Raw genomic sequence first — 24,061 nt, forward strand, 5'->3', positions numbered from 1 at the left:
AAAGAATTCTATAAATATTTCTACCTACAATCTATAGTTGGTTAGGTACCATCATTCATTAAGAGGCGTTGCCTCACAATAAATAAAATCTACATAGGTTTCCATCAGTTTGATCTTATAAGGGTTTAAGGCATAAATGTTCAATCTTTAGGAACAACTCCTGATCAAGTTAACTTCCTCCAAAATACAAAGTGTTCTTATAAAAAGCAGAATATAAATTTCATGGGGAGTGAGTGAAAACAACAACTAACTTAATTCACCTAGAGCAGATTATGCTAATGGATAGAAAGCACATGGTTGGAAAAGACAACACATTATAATACTCAATCCATACAAATTCCATTACAATTGTACCTATCACATTTTCTCCTCATTCATGGTTGTTATTCTTTACTTTTTTTTTCCTTTTTTTTTTAAATAATATGTCACTAAACAGCTGTGGCTATCCTAGAACTAGCTACATAAATCAACCTAGTCTTAAACTCACAAAGATCTGTCTACCTGACTGCCTCTCTGCCACTGGGCTCCTGGAGAGTAATGTGTCAACCCATCCAGTCCTCATTATTCCATTCCATTTTTACTGGGAATGATTTTCTTCATGTAATACATTCCAAATTTGTCTGCCATGAAACATCTAAAAAGGTTGGCATGTAAACACAGTTTTTTCCACTCTTCTGACATTTTTAACTACTCAAAGTACATTTTTAACCACAAATAGAAATTAATATGAATAATGAAGGGTGTATCTTCACTTTCAGTATTTCTAAGATCAAGTAAGTGAAGTAACTTTCTTAATATACATGTACAGTAACCTTTACCCAATTTGAAAGGAAGCTTTATCCACAAGTCAGTTAATTTTGTGCCCATTTGTCAACAATTTTTCAAAATATAACTGTCACATTTCTGTATTGATTACCTAGCTACATGATTTATTGACTTATAGATTTTCTTCTAACCAATTAATGTACTTATCTCTTATTTTTAATCCTAAATTTAAAAATACTGGAGCTCTGGTGAATGATAGGGCTCCATGTATTCCTTTCTCTATATGCTCATGAGTAACTTTCACCCCAACATTTCTAAGCCGTGAGATGTAAATAAGACTATCATCTCTTAACAGATCATGTTCACAAGTGACAATGTATGTTAAAGGCAAACTCTGTAACTGGGTGTCATTGACTATCAAAGGGCACAACCTGCTATCCACAAGTACTGGATAGGAAGCATTCAATTTTCCAAGAACTGGTTCAGTGTAAACATAGTTCTTTTTGTACTTCTCAGGAAGGAAGTCACTCCAGTTAACAAACTTGAACAGGTGTCTTGACTCTGTTGGCATATGCTCATTTCTCAGTGCAGCCTGGGGTAGAACTTTGTCTTCAGTCACATATAGGCACACCAACTTAATTAACATCTCTCTGGTCAGAATTGGACCATGTTGATACTCTTGATGAGAAGGTAGCAAAGTATCAAGCAGCTGTAGGCCAGGATACATCAAGGCTTGTGCTTTAATTCTGCCTCTAAAACTTGGATCATTCTGTAGCTAGAAATGGAATGAAATCTAATGAATCAATAGCTTTCAAACAGAAGGACTTGCAACTTCATTTTAGTACCCAGAGGTAAATAAGTTCATCTGAAACTCTACTGAATTTTCTGATGATATTCAGTATTATAAACATGAGAGTGCCATTCTACTCTTATCCATACAGAAATAATATACACTCTTTTGCTCACACGTGTATTCACATATGCCAACCAAACTGGAAGATGATCAGTAACATTTTAGTGAGGATGACAAGATTTTTATTTATGATATTGGATTTTTTTATATTCATTTGTTTTTAGAAATTCAGCTAGTGTGTGTGTGTGTGTGTGTGTGTGTGTGTGTGTGTGTGTTTGTGTGTGTGTGTTTAGTAAAATCTTGTTGAATATCTCAAGGTTATTCTTGAACACAGTATCCCCTTGTTTCAGTCTCCCAGTTGCTGTAATAATAATCATGTATTACCATGTCTAGTTTCCCTAAAAGAATTTTTTACTTGAGTAACATAATGAGCAAAATCTACTATTGAAATGAAATATAATTGCCAATAGTTACATGTAAAGTGTAAAGGAACTTGGCATGCTCTAGAAAGCATTTAACATTTATGTAAGTAGCATGGTATGATAGACAACACAGAGAGTAATTTATGATAATCAGAAGATCATAAAAGGATATGAAACCTGCTTCTTATCAGAAATAAGAGGAGTCATGAGTCTGCAGCTACATTCTTTTCTTCTTGTATACTCTGCAGCAGTGAACCTAAATGTCACCTGTGAGCATGAGTACTTCAATAGCACCTTCCTCTACAGCAGTTCAGCAACAGTGACTGTATCTGTTGTCAAACCTTGGGAAATTCCAAGCTATGAAAAGTGCTTTCAAGGCCATGACCTCATAAAGGCAAAGGACTTACAGAAAATGAGAGAATTGCATGAAATCCCGTTAGCTTAACACAAGGCTAACCATCTGACCAAATCCAAATTGCAGCACAATAGAAGTGAGGTCATGCAAGTTCAGGGAAAAAAAAAAAAACTCTGTAAGAATGTTTTTCCCATGGTCCTTATTCTTCACAATGGCTTTGGAATGGGAAATTTATAAATACATGCAGCCTCTCAGACTAGTAGGAAATCCATTGGCAAGTATAACAAAAAATGAGGTAAATCCATGTGAAAACTCCCTCATATATATCAGAAGTGCTGTCCCCAAGTGTGTTAGCACATACTTGAGAAACAACATGGTTAAACTTTAATTTAACCTTTTTATTTTATATTGAAATACATAGAAAAAGGAGACAATAATAAGAGCAGAGACTGAGATGTTAATTTAGTCAGTAAAGTATTTGCTAACCTGAGTACAGAGGGCCTCAGGAACAAGGAAAACTGGGCATGTAGAATATTCCTGCTACCCCAGCACTGTGTGATTAAGGTCGACACATGGGAATCCTTTAAATTAACTGGGCATTAATTAGCTTAATGTTTTCTAGGCTCTCATAGGAGAAACCCAGTTTCAAAACTCAGGCAGGGAAAGATGGAGACCCCCAGGGTCAGCTTCTGGTTTCTACATTCCTGAGCACAGACTTGAAAATGAACATGCTTGTGCAAACACACATGTGTATACTCAGGGAAACTTGTGAACCCTAGTATGCTGACATTAAACAAAGACTGTGACAATAAAAGTAGAGAAAACAGAGCACAATAGTTCTCAGTAGTGGTTGAAAATGTTATGTTGGGAATATATGTCTTTACCACTAAGTAATCATTTTTAAAATTTTATTATTAAAAGTTGTTTGAATAAAGACATCACAATTATCCTCAATAACTATATTTTTAATATAAGCTCCAAAATAGTAGCTCTCAGTGAACTAAAGCACTTTCAGAATATCCTATGTCAAATCCCTTATACAGATACTGGTGACAAGTTAGTGGTCCATTTTCAATAAGAAGACAATTGCTGAAGAATTGTCAGTGTCATTTATCCAGGACATTGAACACCTGGTGAGGAACAGCAATGGATGTGACCTTGGCCAGTCAGATGGGTCCCAGGCCTGAAAACATCTGGCCCTCAAAGTACAGAAAGGAGACTTAGTGGACACATCTCTGCTTCTCACAATCTTTTCACATGTGATGGCCTTTTGTGACACCAACCTGGACTTTGTGAGAAAGACCTCACACTTACAACAGAATCAGCAGATCACTTTACACTCTGTAGAATCATTGAGAGCTTCTGTTCTATTACCCTGATACCACCATTTTGCATGTAAAAACAGTACACCTGAAAGACTCCTGTCTCCTCAACTAGAAAAATTATGATCTTGTAAAGAGGTCAACAATAAATATGGTGAGTTAAATTGCTTGGTTTGATTCTAGACTTTTCTTGGAGGCATTCTAACAGAATTTCAGTACACACTACAATAAAATGTAAAGACAGGTTGGGAAGCAGTAAAGGAAAGGTGACAACGGGTGCACAGAGTGAAGCAGAAGGACATGATATCAGTAGGAGCAGTGTGTGCCTCAGCATCTTGCACAACAGAGAGGAGTCCTTGAGGGAACTCTATGTACTGGATTTTTGTTCAGCCCTCCAGCACATGGTCTTATCATCCTTATCATCCTTGCTTATGTGTTTTTTATAATCTTAGTACCTCAAAAACTTTACTACCTTAATTTTTAATTTATAATGTACGTGTGAGTGCACACAGGTCCAGGACCTTACTTGCTGAACCAACTTCCCAGCCTGTAAAACTCCAGTTTGTAGTAACTATTTTGAATCTAATATCCCTAAACATTTCTTCATGCTTTTTGCTACTTTAGCACCCATTGCTCTTAGCTATCTTAGTTCAACTCAGAAAAAATTTACTTTTCCTCAGTCAACTGAAGGGTCAAATTTTAGAAAGTTAATGACTTTTACAAGCTACAATTACAAGATTAGTATTCTGACAATAACTATTTCATATATATTAGTAGGTATTTAATTTTTGTCATAATCATATACAACTGTGTTTGTATATTTTAATGTCTAGTCAAGGGGCTCAATTCCTAAATTCAAAGAACAATTTTCAGGAGTCACAATAGACCACTGATTAATTCCTCATCTTATGTTAAACACTCTGCTTGTGTGTGCGTATGTGGGTGTGTGTGTGTACAGTATATAATTACACAGAGAAACCCTATCTCAAAAAATATATAACTATATATAATATATAAATTCAAATATAAGTATATAACAGAATTCTATAGTATATTATATGAAATTATATATTTTAATTTATACATTTGTACCATATATACAATATATACAAATATAATATATATATTATATAAGTTTATATATAATATATATTTATGTATCATATAATTATATATATTTCACATATAATTATACATTTTATACATCATTATATATTTAAATTAAATATTTATATATTTTATGTAATATATTTATAACATAATTATATCATCATATATAATTAATTGTGTATATTATTTTCTGATATAATATTTTATAATAATAAGTACTAATTTGTTACTATTAAATTAATTTATTAATTGTTTATATATGATTAGAGAGAGAACGTTTCTCTATGTTGTTCTGTCTGTCCTGGACTTTGTTCTGTAGTTCAGGCTTGTCTTGAACTCAAAGCTTGCCTTATTTATAATAGCCAGAAACTGGAAAAAACCCAGATGTCCCTCCACAGAGGAATAGATACAGAAAATGTGGTACATTTACACAATGGATTACTACACAGCTATTAAAACCAATGAATTTATGAAATTCTTAGGCAGATGGATGGATCTGGAGGATATCATCCTAAGTGAGGTAACCCAATCACAAATGAACTCACATGATATGCACTCACTGATAAGTGGATATTAGCCCAGAAACTTAGAATACCCAAGATACAATTTGCAAAACACATGAAACTCAAGACCAAAGTGTGGATACTTCATTCCTTCATAGAATGGGGAACAAAATATGCATGGAAGGAGTTACAGAGACAAAGTTCAGAGCTGAGATGGAAGGAAGGACCATGCAGATACTGCCCCACCTGGGGATCCATCCCATAAAAAACCACCAAACCCAGACACTATTGCATATGCCAGCAAGATTTTGCTGACAGGACCCTGATATAGCTATCTCTTGTGAGGTTATGCCAGGGTCTGGCAAATACAGAAGAGGATGCTCACAGTCATCTATTGGATGGAACTCAGGGCCCCCAATGGAGGAGCTAGAGAAAGTACCCAAGAGCTGAAGGGGTCTGCAACCCTATAGGAGGAACAGCAATATGAACTAACCAGTACCCCCTGAGATTGTGTCTCTAGCTGCATATGTAGCAGAAGATGGCCTAGTCAGCCATCATTGGTAAAAGAGGTCCTTGATCTTGCAAAAATTATATGTTCCAATACAGGGGAATGCCAGTACCAGGAAGTGGAAGTGGGTGGGTTGGGGACTTTCGAGATAGCGTTTGAAAAGTAAATGAAGAAAATATCTAATAAGAAATTGTTTAAAAAAATAAAATTAACTCAAGCAAATCAGTAGTCTTCCTCTACTCAAAGGATAAACAGACTGAGAAAGAAATTAGGGAAACAAAACCCTTCACAATAGTCACAAATTATATAAAATGCCTTGGTGTAACTCTAGCCAACCAAATGAAAGATCTGTATGAGAAGAACTTCAAGTATCTGAAGAAAGAAATCTAAGATCTCAGAAGATGGAAAGATCTCCCATGCTCATGGATTGGCAGAATTAATAAAGTAAAAATGCCCAGCTTGCTGAAAGCAATCTACAGATTCAATGCAATTTCTGACAAAATTCCAATTCAATTCTTCATAGAGTTAGGAAGAGCAATTTGCAAATTCATTTGGACTAACAAAAAACCCAGGATAGTAAAAACTATTCTCAACTGTGGAGCATTGGGCTATGCACAGATAGGCTGGTCTCCAGTCGAGCTGGCGTCTGAACCCTGGAATGGTGATAATTCACCTACATGACACGGTAGGTGTTCCCTCATGCTTCTGGAACTCTGGCTCCTGTCTAAGTTACAGCCCTCCTCAATCCCCACAAGAGAAGCATGGTTAGAAGTCAGGTAGGCAATGTCTCAAGCTTCTGACCTTCAGGCTAAACTCCTCCCCATATACCTAGCAACAGAAAAGATAGCAGCATACTTTAAAAGGGTCTGTTTGGCCCCCTCCTTGCTCTCTTATTCCTTTGTTCTCTTACTCCTCACTCTCACCCTCTTGATCCTCTCTCTTTGTCTTCTCCTTTCCTCTCTCTTCTTCTTATTCTCTAGCTGCCCCCACTCTCTCACTCTTTCTACCTTCTCTCTTTCCCCCTGCATTTCTACAATAAAGCTCTAAAGTCATAGACTATCTCTGTTCAACTGTGCAGACTCTGGCCTGTGTGGGAACTTCTTCCCTCAGCCCTCTCTCATATAACCTAGGGGCTACAGAGTGAAACGCCAGAGCCCATTTTGGTTTCAGGGGCTGTCCCTTGTTCACCCCTCATCGAGTGGGTCAGAGGCTTGGATGCACACCTGGAGCTGAGTGGAAAGTGTCTGGCAGACCTCCCGCATCTGCCTGTCCAGAACATAGGTGGAACTCTGGCCAGACGAGGGCTATCCTCCCTCCTCCCTCTTTCCCCAGGCCCTTTTTTAGTTCCCACACTCAGCAATAAAAGAACTTCTGGGAGGAAACCACCATCCCTGACTTCAAGCTGTATTACAGAGCAATAGTGACAAAAATTGCATGGTATTAGTACAGAGACAGGCAGATAGATCAATGGAACAGAATTGAAGACCCAGAAATAAACCCACACACCTATGGTCACTTGATCTTTGACAAAGAAGCTAAAACCATTCAGTAGAGAAGACAGCATTTTCAACAAATGGTTCTGGCAGTCAACATGTAGAAGAATGCAAACTGTTCCATTCTTATCTCCTTGTACAAAGCTCAAGTCCAAGTGGATCAAGGGCATCCACATAAAACCAGATACACTGAAACTAATATAAGAGAAAGTGGGAAAGACCCTGGAACACATGGGCACAGGGGGAATTTTTCTGAACAAAACACAATGCCTTTTACTCTAAGATCAAGAATTGACAAATGGGACCTAATGATATTGCAATGGTTCTGTAAAACATTGGGAAAAGATCTTTACCAATCCTACATCTGATAGAGGACTAATATGCAGTATGTATAGAAAGAACACAGTGTTCCATTTTTAACCTCTATCATTATATTAGTTTTCAACCACCCAGTTTAGAATATTGCCATTCTATTCTTATCGTACATTACTGAATATTGTATAAGCAATGGTCAAGATCTTGTTTCAAGTTCAACTTCCAGTGGGATCTCCAGCTTAGATACAGTTTCAGTTGCTTCAATATTAGTAATTTCTCTGTTACTGTGCAATGGAGTCTAATAGAATAGTGGATCATGCTACTGAGCAGAGTAAAAGGCATATGTGTTTCAGTCATGTTGCTAAGTGAAAGTCACAATAGCTTTCATGAGTTAAACATTTTCTTATAAAAGATGACAGAGAAGTTGAAAATGAGATATATATTTTTTCATTGAGAATAAAAACAGTGTCTTGAAATCCCAGCACAGACGGAGCTCAGAATGAATGTCAAAAAATAATAATATGAATGGGAAAGGAAAATATTCTCAGAAAAATAGAGACCCTAGAATACAACATTGCATGCATTTTATACTTATGGAGAAAAATATCACAATTTATGATTAATGAAAGACATATCATCTGTATGTAAAATTGTCAATATGGCTATGATATTGAATATATATATGTATATATATATGTGTATATATATGTATATATATATGTGTGTGTGTGTATATATATATATATATATATATATATCAAGTGTCTATGAACAGTGTTAAACAGTGTTCCTCTGTACTATAACATCATTGTTTTCCACTTGTCAAAAAATTCTGTTTATATAGTAAGACTGATTGTGAAAAGAATTGGATTCCCAAGAACCTCATTGCACTTAATAAATTAAATAGTTTTGTTATGTTTACTTATAGCACAAAACATATATCTTATGTATTCAAGTACCACATTTACTTGTGTTTTTCTATTAGAGGGCCACAACCTACTTCAGAGTCTTTTTGTACACTGATGGACCCAACAAACAACACATTAAAATGATTTAAGAACATTTTTTGACTGTTTTTAGGTTACAGAAGATGGCATTTCATTGGGATTTTTATAATAGTTTGATAAAGGGATAGTTTTCATGAAACAATTAGTATTGAAGAAGGAGAAATATTACTAGTAGGATAGTAAGATTAAAGTAAAGATAAAAACTAAATTTCAACAAATACAAACTTTGAGACTACATCTACTTTATAAGAAAAAGCCAGTCTATATAATAAAAAGGGTACAGAATATTCATTTTCTTCTACAAAATCATTTGTGTGACTTTGAATTATCTATTGGGTTTAGATTGCCTTTCAAAATATTACCCATTTGATAGTGACAATTTAGCTATAATGACCAAGAATTCAAATATGTGGTGATTTAACTTTATTACAGTAGAAATTCTTTCTTCTAAGCAAGGTATATTGGCTGATGTTATCTATGAAAATCCACATGTTTACCACATTGTCATGGTTACTCATAAATATCAACTGACCTAGATTCAGAATCATGCAAGAGATAGAGATTGAAGCTCATATCTGGGAGTGTCTATGGTGGTATTTCATATAGAATAAAGGTGTAAATATTCATATTTAATGTGGAGGTGCCTCTATATTAGTTGAGGCTTCATAAGAAGAAAAGAGGAATACATACAAATGAAGGTAGGTTCCAGAAATCATGTCCCCAGACTTCTTGACTTGGGAGATAGGAGCAAGCAGCCTCACACTCCTAGTGCTATAGCTATAATCAACTACCACTGCCATGCCTTTGCTGCTGTGATGCACTTAATGTTCCAGGGGCCAGTATAAGTTATTCCCTGCATTTGCTTCTTGTTGATTGTTTAGTTTCAGAGGAGAAATTCTCTAACACATTCTTTACCTATAATTATACAAAAAATTGAGAAATTCTTTATAGATTTTCTAATTAAATTCAATAAGTATGAACAATGACAACAATAAAAACAAAAATCCAGTATTGAAATGAATAGAGCAATTCAAAAAAATTGGTGAACTTTTGTCTAACATTGTCAAGGTAAGCCAGGGTTATCATTACAGTTTTCTAATACTTGGTTCTTGATTTTCTGGTTTGGGAGGCTCACAAAGTCAAGGCCTGCACAGACTACAGTGCAGTTCATGAAATCTTATCAAAAGCCTGTTTTGAAACAATAACTTTAAAAGAGAAAGTTGCACAGTCCTTGGTATAGTATTTAGCTGGCAAACACACAGCCATTGGTTCAATGCCTTGAACCTTCCTTCAACCCTCTAAAAGTGTTGGATTTTTAAAAGCTGTCCTTAGCATTAGGCAATAAAGTCACATCTAAAGGAAAATTATGCAAAATGGATAATCATACTTGTTTAATTTAAACTTCAGAGATAACAGAATAAAAGTAATGTAAACCCTGCTTCTTTTGCTTTAGGATTAAAAGATATATAACACATACAACATACCAGTTGAGTCACTGTTGCTGCCAAGGCACCCCCAGAACTGTCTCCCATAATGCAGATGCGTGTGGGATCCACTCTGTAATTTGCAAGAATATTTTTCTGGAGAAAGAACTTGATCACATGAACACAGTCTTCAAGTGCAGCTGGGAATGGATACTGAGGAGCAAGCCTGTAGCTTTAAATGTAGATCAAGGAAAACCACAAAAAAACACTTGTTAAAGTTATGCAAGGAAATATCTCAGACTCACCAACAGATAACCGGCTATATTGGCCCTAGTTTGAATCCTTTGTCTTACCAATTAACCTGAACTCACTGGTAATGTCTTAAAGTGAGGAGTAGATTTTAGTTAAGGGTTTCAGATATTGGTTCTAAGTCTAGTTTTGCATTATGGAACTGGTGAGATACACAAAAGATATTAAGCCCTAAAGTAATATGTATTTGATCATATTTTAGCATATTATTGTAAGTGTTGGCAAAAGTTTGTTGTGAATATTAATTCTTATTATTTATATAATATCTTGAAATGATCAAGTTATTCAAATATTTTTACCTAAAAGGGATAGTTAGAAACAAGAACAACTCTAAATCCACATAGTGTTTAGAAACAGGTCAAATAAAATCTAATATCTCAAGCATATAATGAGTATACATTTTTGTACATAAAGTGAAACTTTTAATTTTACTTGCAGATAAAATGAGATGCTTAAGAATCCTGGAGTTAATATTCCAAGAGATGTCATAACTCTAATAAAAAACACTTATTATCCTGACTTCACTCTAGTATCTAAAATGGCATAAATCAAAATAAATACTGATAACTTTGAGGACACATTGACATAAAAATTATAAGAAAGAATAATATAAACAAAAACCCATAGGATATGTTTATTTGTTGGTTGGGTGACAGCTCTGAATAGACCAAGTTTTGTTGTAAGTGCCTGGCCTGTGGTAAGTATTGTCTTTCTCTTACTCTATTCCCACAACAACAGCATCAAGCTTGTTTGCTGTCCATCTGTTCAGATCATCATAGGCTGCTATCTCTGAAATGAAAGAAATAAATATAAAGTGGTTCACTGTAAATAGCAAACAATGGGAACACAGAAATAGTCATGAATATGCTAGAAGTGTGAAATGTGTTTGGTGGGTTGACTGACTGACTGACTGATGATTGATTGATCCATTGATTGGAACTCAGTAATCACTTTTATTGTCACAGGCAACATTCTCTCAGAGCTCATGAAGAAGATTGTCTGCAACTCATTACCAACATACTCCATAAAACTCTTGGGAGAACTATTAGAAAATCTGCAATTGCGTTGAAGAAAACATTGTAGGCAGCATTATAATTTTGACAAATTTAGAGATTCACTATAATTTTTATTTATTGAAGGAAGTTCTCAATGACACAATATCAACTTAAATGTAAGACAGGGTGTATTATTTAGTGCAGTTAGAACTAATGAGTTTTTTTTTTGTTTTGTTTTGTTTTGTATTGTTTTGTTTTGTTTTGATTTTGGCCAGAGGCTTACATATTTCTATAAGTTCGGGCAATTTAATAAATTTACAATTAAACTTTAGGTTGCCATTCTGTATATAATTGAGAATTTTAATTTTTACTAAAATAAGAATGTACTCTTGCACTTATTATTTCTTACAAAAGTTAACTGTAGCGAAATAGTTTATACACTGAAAGGAAGTAGAAAAAGAAAATACTTTCCTAAAATTTTAACAGAATTTAATGTTGAATGTCAATTATTCTCTTAATTAGCAACATATATTCATTCACCTGCAAAGCATAAATTGACATCATCACATTAAACATAAAAATAATAATTGCCAGAAAATGAACAAGAGAACATGATACACAACTTTAGTAAAATGCATAATAATTTACTGAGAATTCTCAACATTTGGAGAAACATATATAGATAGATCAGTATGTTAGAGGTAGCACGGACAGTAAGAGGCCAAGATAACAAAAAGTGAATAAGAGGTCTACACTTCAAAATTTGACATAGATTCATCAACAAATTGATGCTATTTCTGAGATGTTTATTAATAATCAGTGAGGCCATATTTTCACATCATGGCAGGCTCAAAAAGAAGGTAATATAAATGACAAAATGGTGATGAGCCACCTCGCAAGAAATAATAGGGATAAATCTAAATGATAGTCTACACAGTGTGGGGTGGAACAAGAGGATGCTCAGAATTTATGCCCAGAACATCTTATAAAGTGTAGAAGGCTGAAAGAGAAAGTGATATGATTGTATCTGTTAAGGAATTCACACGATACATTAATGACGAGGTATGCAAACCAGTCTGCAGCTGAATTAATTGAACTTATGTCCAGCAACAAGGTTAGAGATGTGAAACAGCACACATCAATAGGATGGGCATGGGGCCTAGATTGGAAGCAAATAGAGAATAAAGTAGAGGAAAACGTGCAACCAGCGACTGAAGAATAAAATACTGGAATGTGAGGAATATTAATATTGGTAAAGTACAAACAATTAACTTATTTCATCATGGTTTTAGCTTTTCTCTTGTTTTAATGTTGCAGTTGCAAATGAAGTGAGAAAGTAAAGGGGGAAAAGGAAGGACACAGAAATTTCCTTCATACAAGCTAACAGAGTAGAAAAGAGCAGTGGTTTCTTTAGATTATACTGCTCTAAGAAAGAATCAAGTGGTAAGAAAGAGAAAACATGGAAACAAATCTCAGAAAATGATTAGGAAATAATTTTAACAGCAGGGAGCTGTCTGAGATGATGGCAGAAAAAACTGCGTATTTAGGAATCAGAAAGGGGATACAATTGAAAGTTAAAGAAATCAGGAGATAATTTGAAAGAAAATATAATTCCTAGGGAAGTACAGACTCATCTTGCCCAAAAAAATAATCATGTCTTACGCAGGATATAATAGAGAGGAATGAACACTGGAGTAACTAATATGCCAGTAACTTTCAGAAAGTGCAGCCCATTAAGGAAAGAGGTGGACTAGGAGACACCAAACATGCACTTATATCTCATAAGGAGCAGGTAAAGTTTGAAACAGTCTGGAAATGTCGAAATGTCACTGTAGCAAAACAGAGGGCCTGACTGCTTCTAAGATGTGGCAATTTCAATCACCATTGAGAGCATGCATGGCCTCTCTGTTAAGCCTTAATCCTCTGGATTCTGCTCAGAGGTCCTTTGCTTTCTTCCCTAACTGTGGGACTTTAAAAATATATATATACATATGATTTACATTTCAAATGTTATTGCCCTTCCCAGGTTTCTGTAAACCTCTTTTCCCATCCGTCCTCCCTCCTGTTTCTATGACAAAGCACCCCAATCCACAACCCACTCCAGCCTCATAGCCCTAGCTCCTAACTGGGGCATGGAGCCTCTAGGGACTCCCTTACCACTGATGTGAGATAAGGCAATCCTCTGCTGCATATGCAGCTGGAGCCATGAGTGTGATTTGGCTGGTGGTTAAGACTCTGGAAAATCTGGGGGGGGTCTGCTTAGTTGATTTTGTTGTTCTTCCTATGAGATTGAGAACCCCTTCAGCTCCTTTAGTTATTCCCCTAACTCCTCCCTTGGCTGGAGCAGAGTCTGAAGGAAAGACCATCCAGACATTGCACCACACAGGGAACCATCCCATCTGCAGGTGTCAAACCCAGACACAATTCCTGATGCAAAGAAGCACTTGCTGACAGGAGCTTGGTATGGCTGTCCCCTGAGAGGCTCTGTCAGAGCCTGACCAATACAGATGCAGATGCTCGCAGCCAATCTTTGGAAAGAAAGTATTTCTTAATCTATTTGTTTCTTCACCGCTGAAACGTGAAGATAATACCTATCTGAAACATGGTCATTCAGTTGGCTGCCCAGCTTTCCACAGTAGCCTTTTTGCTATCATAAAATGTTCACAGATTATGAGGACACACTACTGGATATTATAGTTAAGCTACGGGTTCACTGAGGAAAGGGGTGCTATCACCTGTTTGTTACATCTGTCAAGAGCAATATACCAAACTATTCTGTGTAGAGAATACTTAATTCATCAAAAGTCTAAAATGGTATGTGTTTATGTTTCTGTCTGTTTGTCTCTCTGGTTTAGCTACTACACTCACTTCCAAGCAAGAGCTGACTATTCAGCTTTATAACATTTTTATAATTTTAGTACAAAGTTCTGCTTTGTCTTCTAATCCTCAATATTGTTATATCACACTCTACAACTTGAAAAAACTTTTATAATATGGCAACAACTATATTATTTCATATTTAACAAGTAATTCCTGCTTCACATCATGATAAATGTTATTTAACGTATGTGATTAGGTTATTTTACTCTAAGTTACAAGTATATTAGTTGTACTTTCAAGTTTAAGATATCAATAATTTAAGATTTGAATGTCCAACAAAACCATCTTGTTTCTACTTGGCTGTTTTACTACCAATTTTTTTCTAAGACAGAATGTGAACTCCAATGTGACTCTGTTAAGATGCATATATTACTCAAGCAAACATTGTACTGACAAATTCCTGTCAACTCATTAGTATACATAAATTATTTCAATATGAATATATCAATAGCATGCATATAAAAACATACTTACTGTAGCTTCCCAAGACAAAGGCACCACCATGAATAAAAATCACAGCTGGTCTCTGTCTTTCGGGCTTCCTCTTTGGCAAGTACAGACGAACAGGAATGTCACTGAAGTCTGTGTCAATAACTGTAATGTTTTCATCTGAAACTGCTTTTGTAAAGTGAACTGATGCTAAAATTACTAGTACATCTTCATATTTCATGAGACCTATGATATCACATAATGTGGCCTATAAAAACAAGACAAGATTTTAAACATTATATATTTTTATTGTAGTAACATCAGTGTAAAAAGGAGATGACAATAAAACAGTGTGATAATACTCCAGATTTTTATATCCTAATTTTATTTTGTAAGGAAGTCTCACAAGATTGTGTGGATATTTAACAAAACTCTTTCAAAATACCATATGAATTGTATAATAATACACTCATTTTCTCAAGGCTATATTATAAAGAACTTTAGTTTTTGCTTTCACATGAGAAAAATCAAATTTTTATTGTCTTTGCAATCTAAATTGTGATCCAGTGCTAAAATTATCAAAGTTTTTAAAATTTTCCAGGATGAACTTTAAATACAACTTTGTTTCTTCTATCATTTAAAAATACAGAACAATAACTCATAATTTCAAATACATTGTGTATATGTTAATGATATATGCATAATGGTTGGGAAGATGTGAACCTAAGAAAGTAACAGCTTCTTATTAGAGTGGAATGTTTTAATAGATAATGTTGTATTTTTGATGAAAGCATGGATATTTCTGACCCTGGGGTTTAAATGCTTGTGAAATAATCAAAAGACAACTGACATGGGATGGCTCCTGTATTCATTCTTCAACTGAGGAATCAGAACATCTGAAAAAGAGAACTGTGGGCAAACATATAGAGACTCAGAGATGATCAGTTAGAGATCACTGCATCATAGAACTGTGCCTCTTTATTTTATACTCTGAAATGCCATCACTTCTGATCAGCTACTGATTTTACAGCCTTAGATTTTCATCCTCTATCTGTTAGAGCTGCCAAAGGACATTTCTGCCACATGCATACTTTGTACATACAAGAGTACAGTTGAACCATGCAGCTTGGGGCCCAGATTTCAGTTTTTACTCTCTTTGTGCACTCCTCTGGATATCTGTTTTTAATCTCATAGAAACTGATAGAGTTAGAAGACAGTGGAGAATAAGAGGAGATCTATGTATATGCAAAAAAGTATATATAATATATCATCAAACATGTAAGTTTATAACTATACAAGAAAAATTATAGCAATTATATCCACACTGTATATTTTAAGATAACCCCACATTTTCAGCAATTTAGAATTGAAGACAGACAACAGAAACTATGGAGATAATAAAAAAATGTCCAGTACTGTTAATAATAATTAATATATTTATACTATAATATAATTATATGAGCAGGTTTTTTTCCTTAGAATGAAAGCAAAAATCAAGTTAACAATAATCCTTAAAAAGTAACACTTCCCCCAAAATTATAATGTTAATAGTATTGTCAAAATAGTCTCAAGTTTTCTATTTTAATCACTGAAATATTATTTTATTCTTACCACAAGGTTACAAGTTTTAGCAATCGCATCCAAGGCCATTACTTTCCAGGTTTCTTCAATGTTGTCGGGCATGGGTGTATAGATATAAGATAAAAAGCTAACACAAAGTAGTCCAAAGCATAGAGCCTTGAATCCCATAGTATCCCAGGCTCTTTAAAGTGCAGAGATTAAAATATTTCCATAAACACTGAATAAAAATCCACAGAATACATACACTGGGAATCCTCTCAGTTAATACAAGTATTCTCATGATGCAGAGCTGATTCTTAGTTCAAACATTACAGTGCCAGTTCTAACTTGTTGAGCCGTACACTCTGAAGTAGATGTTGAAATTCATCAGCTGAGGTACTTATTACCAACATGAAATTTAAATTCTCTGTAGTGTTTCTTCACTCTGTGATATTGATGTCAGCATGAAATAGTTTTAGGAAATCAGGGCTCAAATACAAGCATTGTACTTTTCTTGAATAATCTTTTGTAGTTGCAATATTTTCTAACAGGCTTATAGAAATTTAGTTGATATCCAGTCCAAATATATGCTAATATCATCGCTAAGTATTATTACCAATGTTACCAAGCTATGCTGGAATGGGACCAAGTTTGAGAATGAAAGAAATCCACCAAGATAAAACTTTAAACCTGGACCAGAATTACCAGAAGGTTCAGGACAAATAGTTTAGCAAGCATTCTGGCTTTTAGAAGATAAAATGATATCATGAATTAAATCATGAGTCAACGTGGCTTGGATTAGCTGCTTGGTGTTAGTAAAATACTGTTCCTGAGTGTGCCTATATGAGTGTTTCCAGAAGAGAATGTTTGTATTGCTTGCGATGTTCACGGATGTGGTTGGATACCATCAGATGTACCGAAAGTATGAGTAGAAGACAACTGAAAAGAAAGCGTCATTTCACACTTTTTCCTCTCTTCTTGAGCAAACCTTGTTGTAAGTCTAACCATATTAATGTTAATCTGCTTCCACCTTCTGTCCTTGTCCAGGGATTGTCTTCTTCAATACATATATTTGAGAATGTGTCCATTCAGTTCTTGTTTTAAGTCCCTTCACCCTGATGTTCTCAACCTCCTTAGGCAGTTCTTTTTGAGCCCGATGAATTTCCTAATATTTCCTAAGTTCCTATGATTAATTATTTTTTCCATTCAAATTGATTAGTCTGACCCAATCTCAGAAAACCTGCCTAGATACTCCCATGAACTTCAATAATGGATATTTTCCGTATTTTCCTCTTTCCCTCTCCTTTCCTACCCATTGGCTAATTGAAAACCCATGTATGATTAGTGTTGCCCCTGTGAAGTATATTGTCCCTCTTTTCCTAGAATCCTTGAGTAAATAACCTTGGCTTTCTTATCCTTCCTTTAGCAAATTTCATAAGAACTCTGCCTTTTCTACCATTGGATTCCATGCTTCTGAGTTTTGGTCTGTAAGAGTTAAAGACTTTCCCCAGAATCCCAGTCCTTTAAGCTTCAGAACTTTAAACTTGTCTTATATCTGCAACATCTCTTCTTCTCCAACTTCTAAACAGAAGTCTGTAGAACATTCCTTCCATAATATCATTAACCAGTCAAATATTTTATGTAAAGTTAATGTGTATGGGAATGTTTATATAACGTTTCATGTATGTATATAATCCTTCCCAATTTGAAATCTTTGAGTTACTAAATCTGAGTCAGGGCATCAATGTTGTGTTTTATAAAAAGAAGGAGACTAGAGATATGTTTGGTGGCGGCAGAGTATGGTGTGTGGAAAGGAGGTGCCTCTGCATGTCCCTACTGAGGCATTCCTTTCCACAGACAGACCAGGCACACAATGGTATAGTATAGAATATAGTTTGTTCAGGGCATGGGTAGGAGAGTTGAGAGAAAGGCTGGTGTCAGAGAATGGAAGAGACAGAGATAGAGACAGAGACAGAGATGAGGAAGAGGAGAAAAAGGAGGGGAGGAGGAGGAGGAGGAGGAGGAGGAGGAGGGAAAGAGAAGGAGGAGAGGCCTGCCATGAGCACATGGAGAGAGAGGATAGGGGACTGGGGATAGAGGGGGGCAGGAGCAAGAGTACAGAGCAAGAGCAATTAAGTAAGAGAGTGAGGAAATGGCAAGCAGCCCCTTTTATAGTGACTCAGGCACAACTCTCTTTTGCCAAGGAAACTGTAAAGCAGAGCCAATATTCCCGTCTTTTGTTTTAATTTAAAATGGAAAATATTAACTGGGCGTGGTGGCACACGCCTTTAATCCTAGCACTTGGGAGGCAGTGGCAGGCAGATTTCTGAGTTCGAGGCCAGCCTGGTCTACAGAGTGAGTTCCAGGACAGCCAGGACTACACAGAGAAACCCTGCCTCAAAACACCCTCTCCCCACCCTCCAAAAAGGAAAAAAATAGAAAGAGGTGATAGGAAGCAGGAATAAGGTCACCATGATCTTTAGCTAGTTCCTGCAGACTTTGGGGGGATGTGTCTCTGGGAAATCTATGAAAATGGGTAAGGGAAGGTTGGTCCAGTTTTGGGAGAGTTGGCTGTTTTTTGGTTGTCCAGAGACTGTGGAATCACCTCTGGATAGATAGAAAGGAGTGGGTCCAGTAGAAGCATCTGTGCCTGTGAAAGTAGATTAGAGCATCTGTGGGTTGCTTCTCTGAAGCTGTCCTGGGTGTAATACATGCCTGGAGTTGACAAGATGCTGAAACACACACACACACAAACATACACACTCACACATTATAGGTAGAGAATAAAATTAAGTACCATTGGGAGAACATTTTTTTCCTTAGGTGTGCATTTGAAACCCTTAGGTCTTGGTGGTTGTGGGTACATTGAGCTCCAATCCCAGGAACAGGAGAAGAATCCCACCCTCTGCAATAGGTAGTAAGCGGAAACTTTAGGCTATTAATCAGGCGATGTACTTATCTGGATGTAATCTACTTGGAGTATGAGAGGTAGATCTGAGTGAGTTTCCTGTAGCTTTTAAGCTTCAGAGAGATAGATTTGTTAACAACATAAACAGTATTTTTTTAAAGATTTATTTATTTATTATATGTAAGTACACTGCAGCTGTCTTCAGACACTCCAGAAGAGGGCGCCAGATGGTTGAGACCCACCATGTGGTTGCTGGGATTTGAACTCTGGACCTTCAGAAGAGCAGTCGGGTGCTCTTACTCACTGAGCCATCTCACCAGCCCCATAAACAGTATTTAAGATGAGCTTATGGAAAACAATAACCTTTTGTGAAGCAGAAGGAGCAAGAAAGTTTGTTTTGTTTTTTTTTCCTCTCTGAATATATATGAATTTAGCATAACAAGAAACAATTTTAAGTTTACATTTGAAAGACAAAGGAAACTCAAAACCTTAACTTTGTGATTATTATAGTTGATCTTATAGCTTAGCAAAAGAAAGTCTATAGCTTAGCAAAAGAAGGTCTATAGCTAAAAGGCAACCAAAGGAAACTTATATTTGAGCATGAGAGCTGATAATGTAGATTAATCGTGAGAAATACTTTAAATTTAGTTAAAAGACAATCAAAGAATACTTAAGATTTGAATTTGTGATTATACATTTGGATCATATAGTGGAATGTTATATTAGGGTTAGGCAAATTTATAAGAATGCTACCAAATAACGTTAGGACAGTGGCATATCAAGAAGAGGAAATATGAAGCATTTAATAACTGGAAACCAAATTTAGGTAAGGAAGTAACAAGTTACAACTGTGAAAGCTTACATCTGAATTTGTGTATCCTTTATCTTGATGTCCGTAAGAAATCTGTCAGTCTTAGCTGGTTAAAGAATGTATTAATGAGCAATATAGTGGTGGATTACCTTAGGGTAAGGAGTTAGGCCTGTTTCCTAGCTGTCACTCTACAGTTACCTTAGTTGTCAGTGTAGTCAGAAAGATGGGAATAAATTATAATCTAGGAATCATGTATTAATTAAAGTGACAGAATTTCATCTATGGTCTACTACCTAAACAGTTTTCAAGTCCCTGTGGTCTCCATGGCAACTTGGGTTGAGTCAGACCAGCTGTCAAGCTCATAAGATGAAAAGATTTTTAGAATGTGGAATTTGCTAAACACATGAAACTCAAGAAGAATGAAGACCAAAGTGTGGACACTTTGCCGCTTCTTAGAACAGGGAACAAAACACCCATGGAAGGAGTTACAGAGACAAAGTTTGGAGCTGTGAAGAAAGGATGGACCATCTAGAGACTGCCATATCCAGGGATCCATCCCATAATCAGCTTCCAAACTCTGACACCATTGCATACACTAGCAAGATTTTGCTGAAAGGACCCAGATATAGCTGTCTCTTGTGAGACTATGCCGGGGCCTAGCAAACACAGAAGTGGATGCTCACAGTCAGCTATTGGATGGATCACAGGGCCCCCAATGGAGGAGCTAGAGAAAGTACCCAAGGAGCTAAAGGGATCTGCAGTCCTATAGGTGAAACAACAATATGAACTAACCAGTACCCCGGAGCTCTTGACTCTAGCTGCATGTGTATCAAAAGATGGCCTAGTCGGCCATCACTGGAAAGAGAGGCCCATTGGACTTGCAAACTTTATATGCCCCAATACAGAGGAACGCCAGGGCCAAAAAGTGGGAGTGGGTGGGTAGGGGAGTGGGTGGGGGAGGGTATGGGGGACTTTTGGGATAGCATTGGAAATGTAACTGAGGAAAATACCTAATAAAAATATTTTAAAAAAAGAATGTGGAATAAATATGTGAAAAATGAGAAATGATCCCCTTAACTTAGGCAATATGAGACATTTGACTCTCAGGGTATCCTGTTTTGTCCATAGTGAAGACCAAGCCCTGACAGTGGGCAAGGCAATGGAGTGGTGTTTTCCCATGATTGTCACATCACAATCCAGGTAGTCTTTTGTCAATGTGTCCATATTGTCTCAGAGACCTTGGGGGGAGAGGGTAACAGTGTTTGGAATATATCTGTCATAAGCTTACACATTATTACATTTAGTGGACTTCTGGCAAGATTGAGAGCACTATCTATTGAGCATATCTGAGATAGACAATCTATGTTTGTTTAATTACTTGTTTGAGAATGTATCTGGGAAATAGAGCAAATTATAACTTAATGGTAGTACCAAAAAGTAAATAAAAAACAAAAAAAAAAAACAAACAAAAAATAAGGCTAAGAATATATAGCATAGAATGAAAACCTTATCTTAATTGTTAAGTGATTTTGACAGTTTGTAGTAGCAGAGGAAAGTACATGAAGAGACAAATGGCAGAGTTTTGTCTAGTGTACATTATGTTTGAAATTTTCAAGCAAGCAAGATGAAGACAACTGTGCTTGTAGGTCAGTGGTAGATTGCCTGGTTTCCATGAAGTGCTAGAGTCAATTTGCAGGATCACAATAAATAAATGTGTAAGTATGTACAAGTACATACATTCATACATACATACACACATACATACATACATACCGGATGTGAAAAAAGAAGTGGGCCAAATTAAAATGGACAGCTGTTGTGTAATACATCCTCTTTGATATGTCCAATTCTTCCTTGATTCATATATGAAATATTGCCTCATCAGTTTGGAATAATACTTGAATTGAAACAATTCTCGTGAAACATATAACCAAAGTACATTTCACCAAACTGGAAGCATCTATTGTTGCAAGAATGCTAATCGGGCTTGCCTGTGCCAGTAACTTAATCCAGGCTCCCGAAATCTATGTAAGTAGTTGCCAGAAAGGTCAAACTAGCTTTTCTAGACAGTTCCACTGTGCAGCTAGCAGGTGGGCCTACCTCCAGATCACCTCTCCTAGAATTTTGAAAACACCCTGTTGGCTTATCCAAGGTTTTGAGGAGATTTAGCAACAACACAGGCACTCGTGGATGAAAATAATGTTGAGAACAATTCTCTTTCTGGAAATATGTATGTGAGCCACTTGGGATGTTATGGTGTGCCAAAGCAGTAAAAATTATGCAAGCAGTATCTGTCATAGTCACCTGTGAGTCTCTTAGTATTTTTCACAAATATTGATTCTCCTGTATGGAGTCAGAAATTTGGAAGGATTCAAACCCCACATAAATTATATCTCAGGAGAAGCTGAATGGGCCTAGTAAACAGGTTTAGGCTACTGATCCAGACAATTGTACTTATCCCCAGGGCCTCCTACAACAAAAACTAAAGATCTAACCATGCACATCTTTCCAACATCAGCTTGTCAGTCTTGTATCTGAGTTGTTTCCAGACACAGGTGAAGATGTAGCTTTTAGATGCCCCCTGTGCATCTTCCTCAATTTGTTTTTTAATGATGGTATCATGAGTATAATGGTATTGGTAATTGACAGCTATAATTCAAATAAGTTAAGTGACATTTGGATTGCTTCAATAATATTGTTAGTTTGCTATAATGCTGACAAGTCCTTTTTGTTGTCATTGTTGCTTGAATAATTCACCAATATTTCCTTAGCTTTTTGTTTCAATATACCAGCCCACTAAGCATTTTTGGTCTTTTGTTTGTCTCTGACTTTATCATATTTTATATTAGCTGATTAAATTAGATAGGTCTCTTTGAGGTGCCTCCTCTGAAGTCACAGATCCTCTTGGTAATCCAAATCTTGATATCTGTTATATAACTGTAGTATGAGTAGGGTTATGTAGCTGACCACTGTCAGAAATGAGAGAATCTGTGTTCTGTGACAGAATGAAGTGTGGAATAGTAGATCCTTGTTCGAATGTGTACAGAAGCCACAGGTAAGACTGGATAGTGCAAGACCCTCAGGCTTACTGCTATGTGCTTGTAAAGGGCATGACATATAAATTACCTAACTAAAGCCTTATGTGTTGTCCATTTATTGATAGAGTTAAGACTGGGTTGTTTTATTGGGAGGCAGAGGCAGGCAGATTTCTGAGTTCGAGGCAAGCCTGGTCTACAAAGTGAGTTCCAGGACAGCCAGAGCTATACAGAGAAACCCTGTCTCGAAAAACCAAAAAAATAAAAAAATAAAAAAACAAAACAAACAAACAAACAAAAAAAAGACTGGGTTGTTTTAGTTACCTAATCATTATGCCACAGTCTTGACTCTACTGCTTATGTGAGTACCTATTGTTCTTTTATCTTTGTGAGCTCAGTCATGTGATGCAAAGCAAGGTCACTCTGACAACAATGCCCACTCAGGAGAAGAGTGAGATATCCCTAGTACCATTAGAGAAACCTCATTGCTGTGGTACTCTTTGGTCTCATTCCCTACTGTCAGGATTACAGTAGGGGAAAAATAGTATCAGCACATTTATCACACCAGGTGCAGATTAGAGTTATGAAATAGCGCCAGAAAGTATTTTTAAAAAATATTTTAGGGAAACTGAAATTGGCATTTATAAGCACATCACTTAGGTGGCTCTCTAAACCACTCAGACCACCTACAATTCAGTGTTCCTGTGCCATTTCTTCTCCCCCATGGATTTCAGTTGTGGGAATAGACTGATGTGAGTGCCATACCAGTTCTGTCTTGTTCCTCTATCCTCATTTTCTGTGTAAGTCAACTGTTTTAATCTTGTGCAACTGATTCCTCAGGGTGTGGCCATGCTCATTGCCACTACAGACAAACATCTACTATAACTCAAAACCTCACAAGATACACTTGATTACCATTCATTGTAGAGGGCCAGAAATGCTCAGAGTTCATGATTGACACACTGATAGTATATCAGGGTTCTGGTGCATACTTGAAGTCCCTCCACTCCCCTGGCATGCATAAATAGTAATTACTGGGGATGGAGAATTTTCTTAG

At 36.2% G+C, this 24,061-nt stretch overlaps 1 protein-coding gene across 2 annotated transcripts; it reads right to left on the reverse strand.

Moving 5' to 3' along the window:
- Positions 1–937: 937 nt before the first annotated feature.
- LOC110291775 (arylacetamide deacetylase-like 2) lies at positions 938–16,439 on the reverse strand. Of its 2 annotated transcripts, none has more exons than XM_085835343.1 (5): positions 16,305–16,439; positions 14,736–14,958; positions 11,106–11,175; positions 10,138–10,309; positions 938–1,540 (listed from the first exon to the last, which is right to left on the reverse strand). In XM_085835343.1, the coding sequence occupies exons 1-5, from the start codon at positions 16,437–16,439 to the stop codon at positions 938–940; spliced, it is 1,203 nt and encodes a 400-aa protein (XP_085691469.1). The 2 variants fall into 2 exon arrangements, with proteins under 2 accessions (XP_085691469.1, XP_021014702.1); XM_021159043.1 differs by having other exon boundaries at positions 16,302–16,439.
- Positions 16,440–24,061: the final 7,622 nt, after the last annotated feature.

The sequence above is a fragment of the Mus caroli genome, unplaced genomic scaffold, assembly GCF_978045245.1.
Source record: "Mus caroli unplaced genomic scaffold, Mus_caroli_1 scaffold_3, whole genome shotgun sequence".
Lineage (NCBI taxonomy): Eukaryota > Metazoa > Chordata > Mammalia > Rodentia > Muridae > Mus > Mus caroli.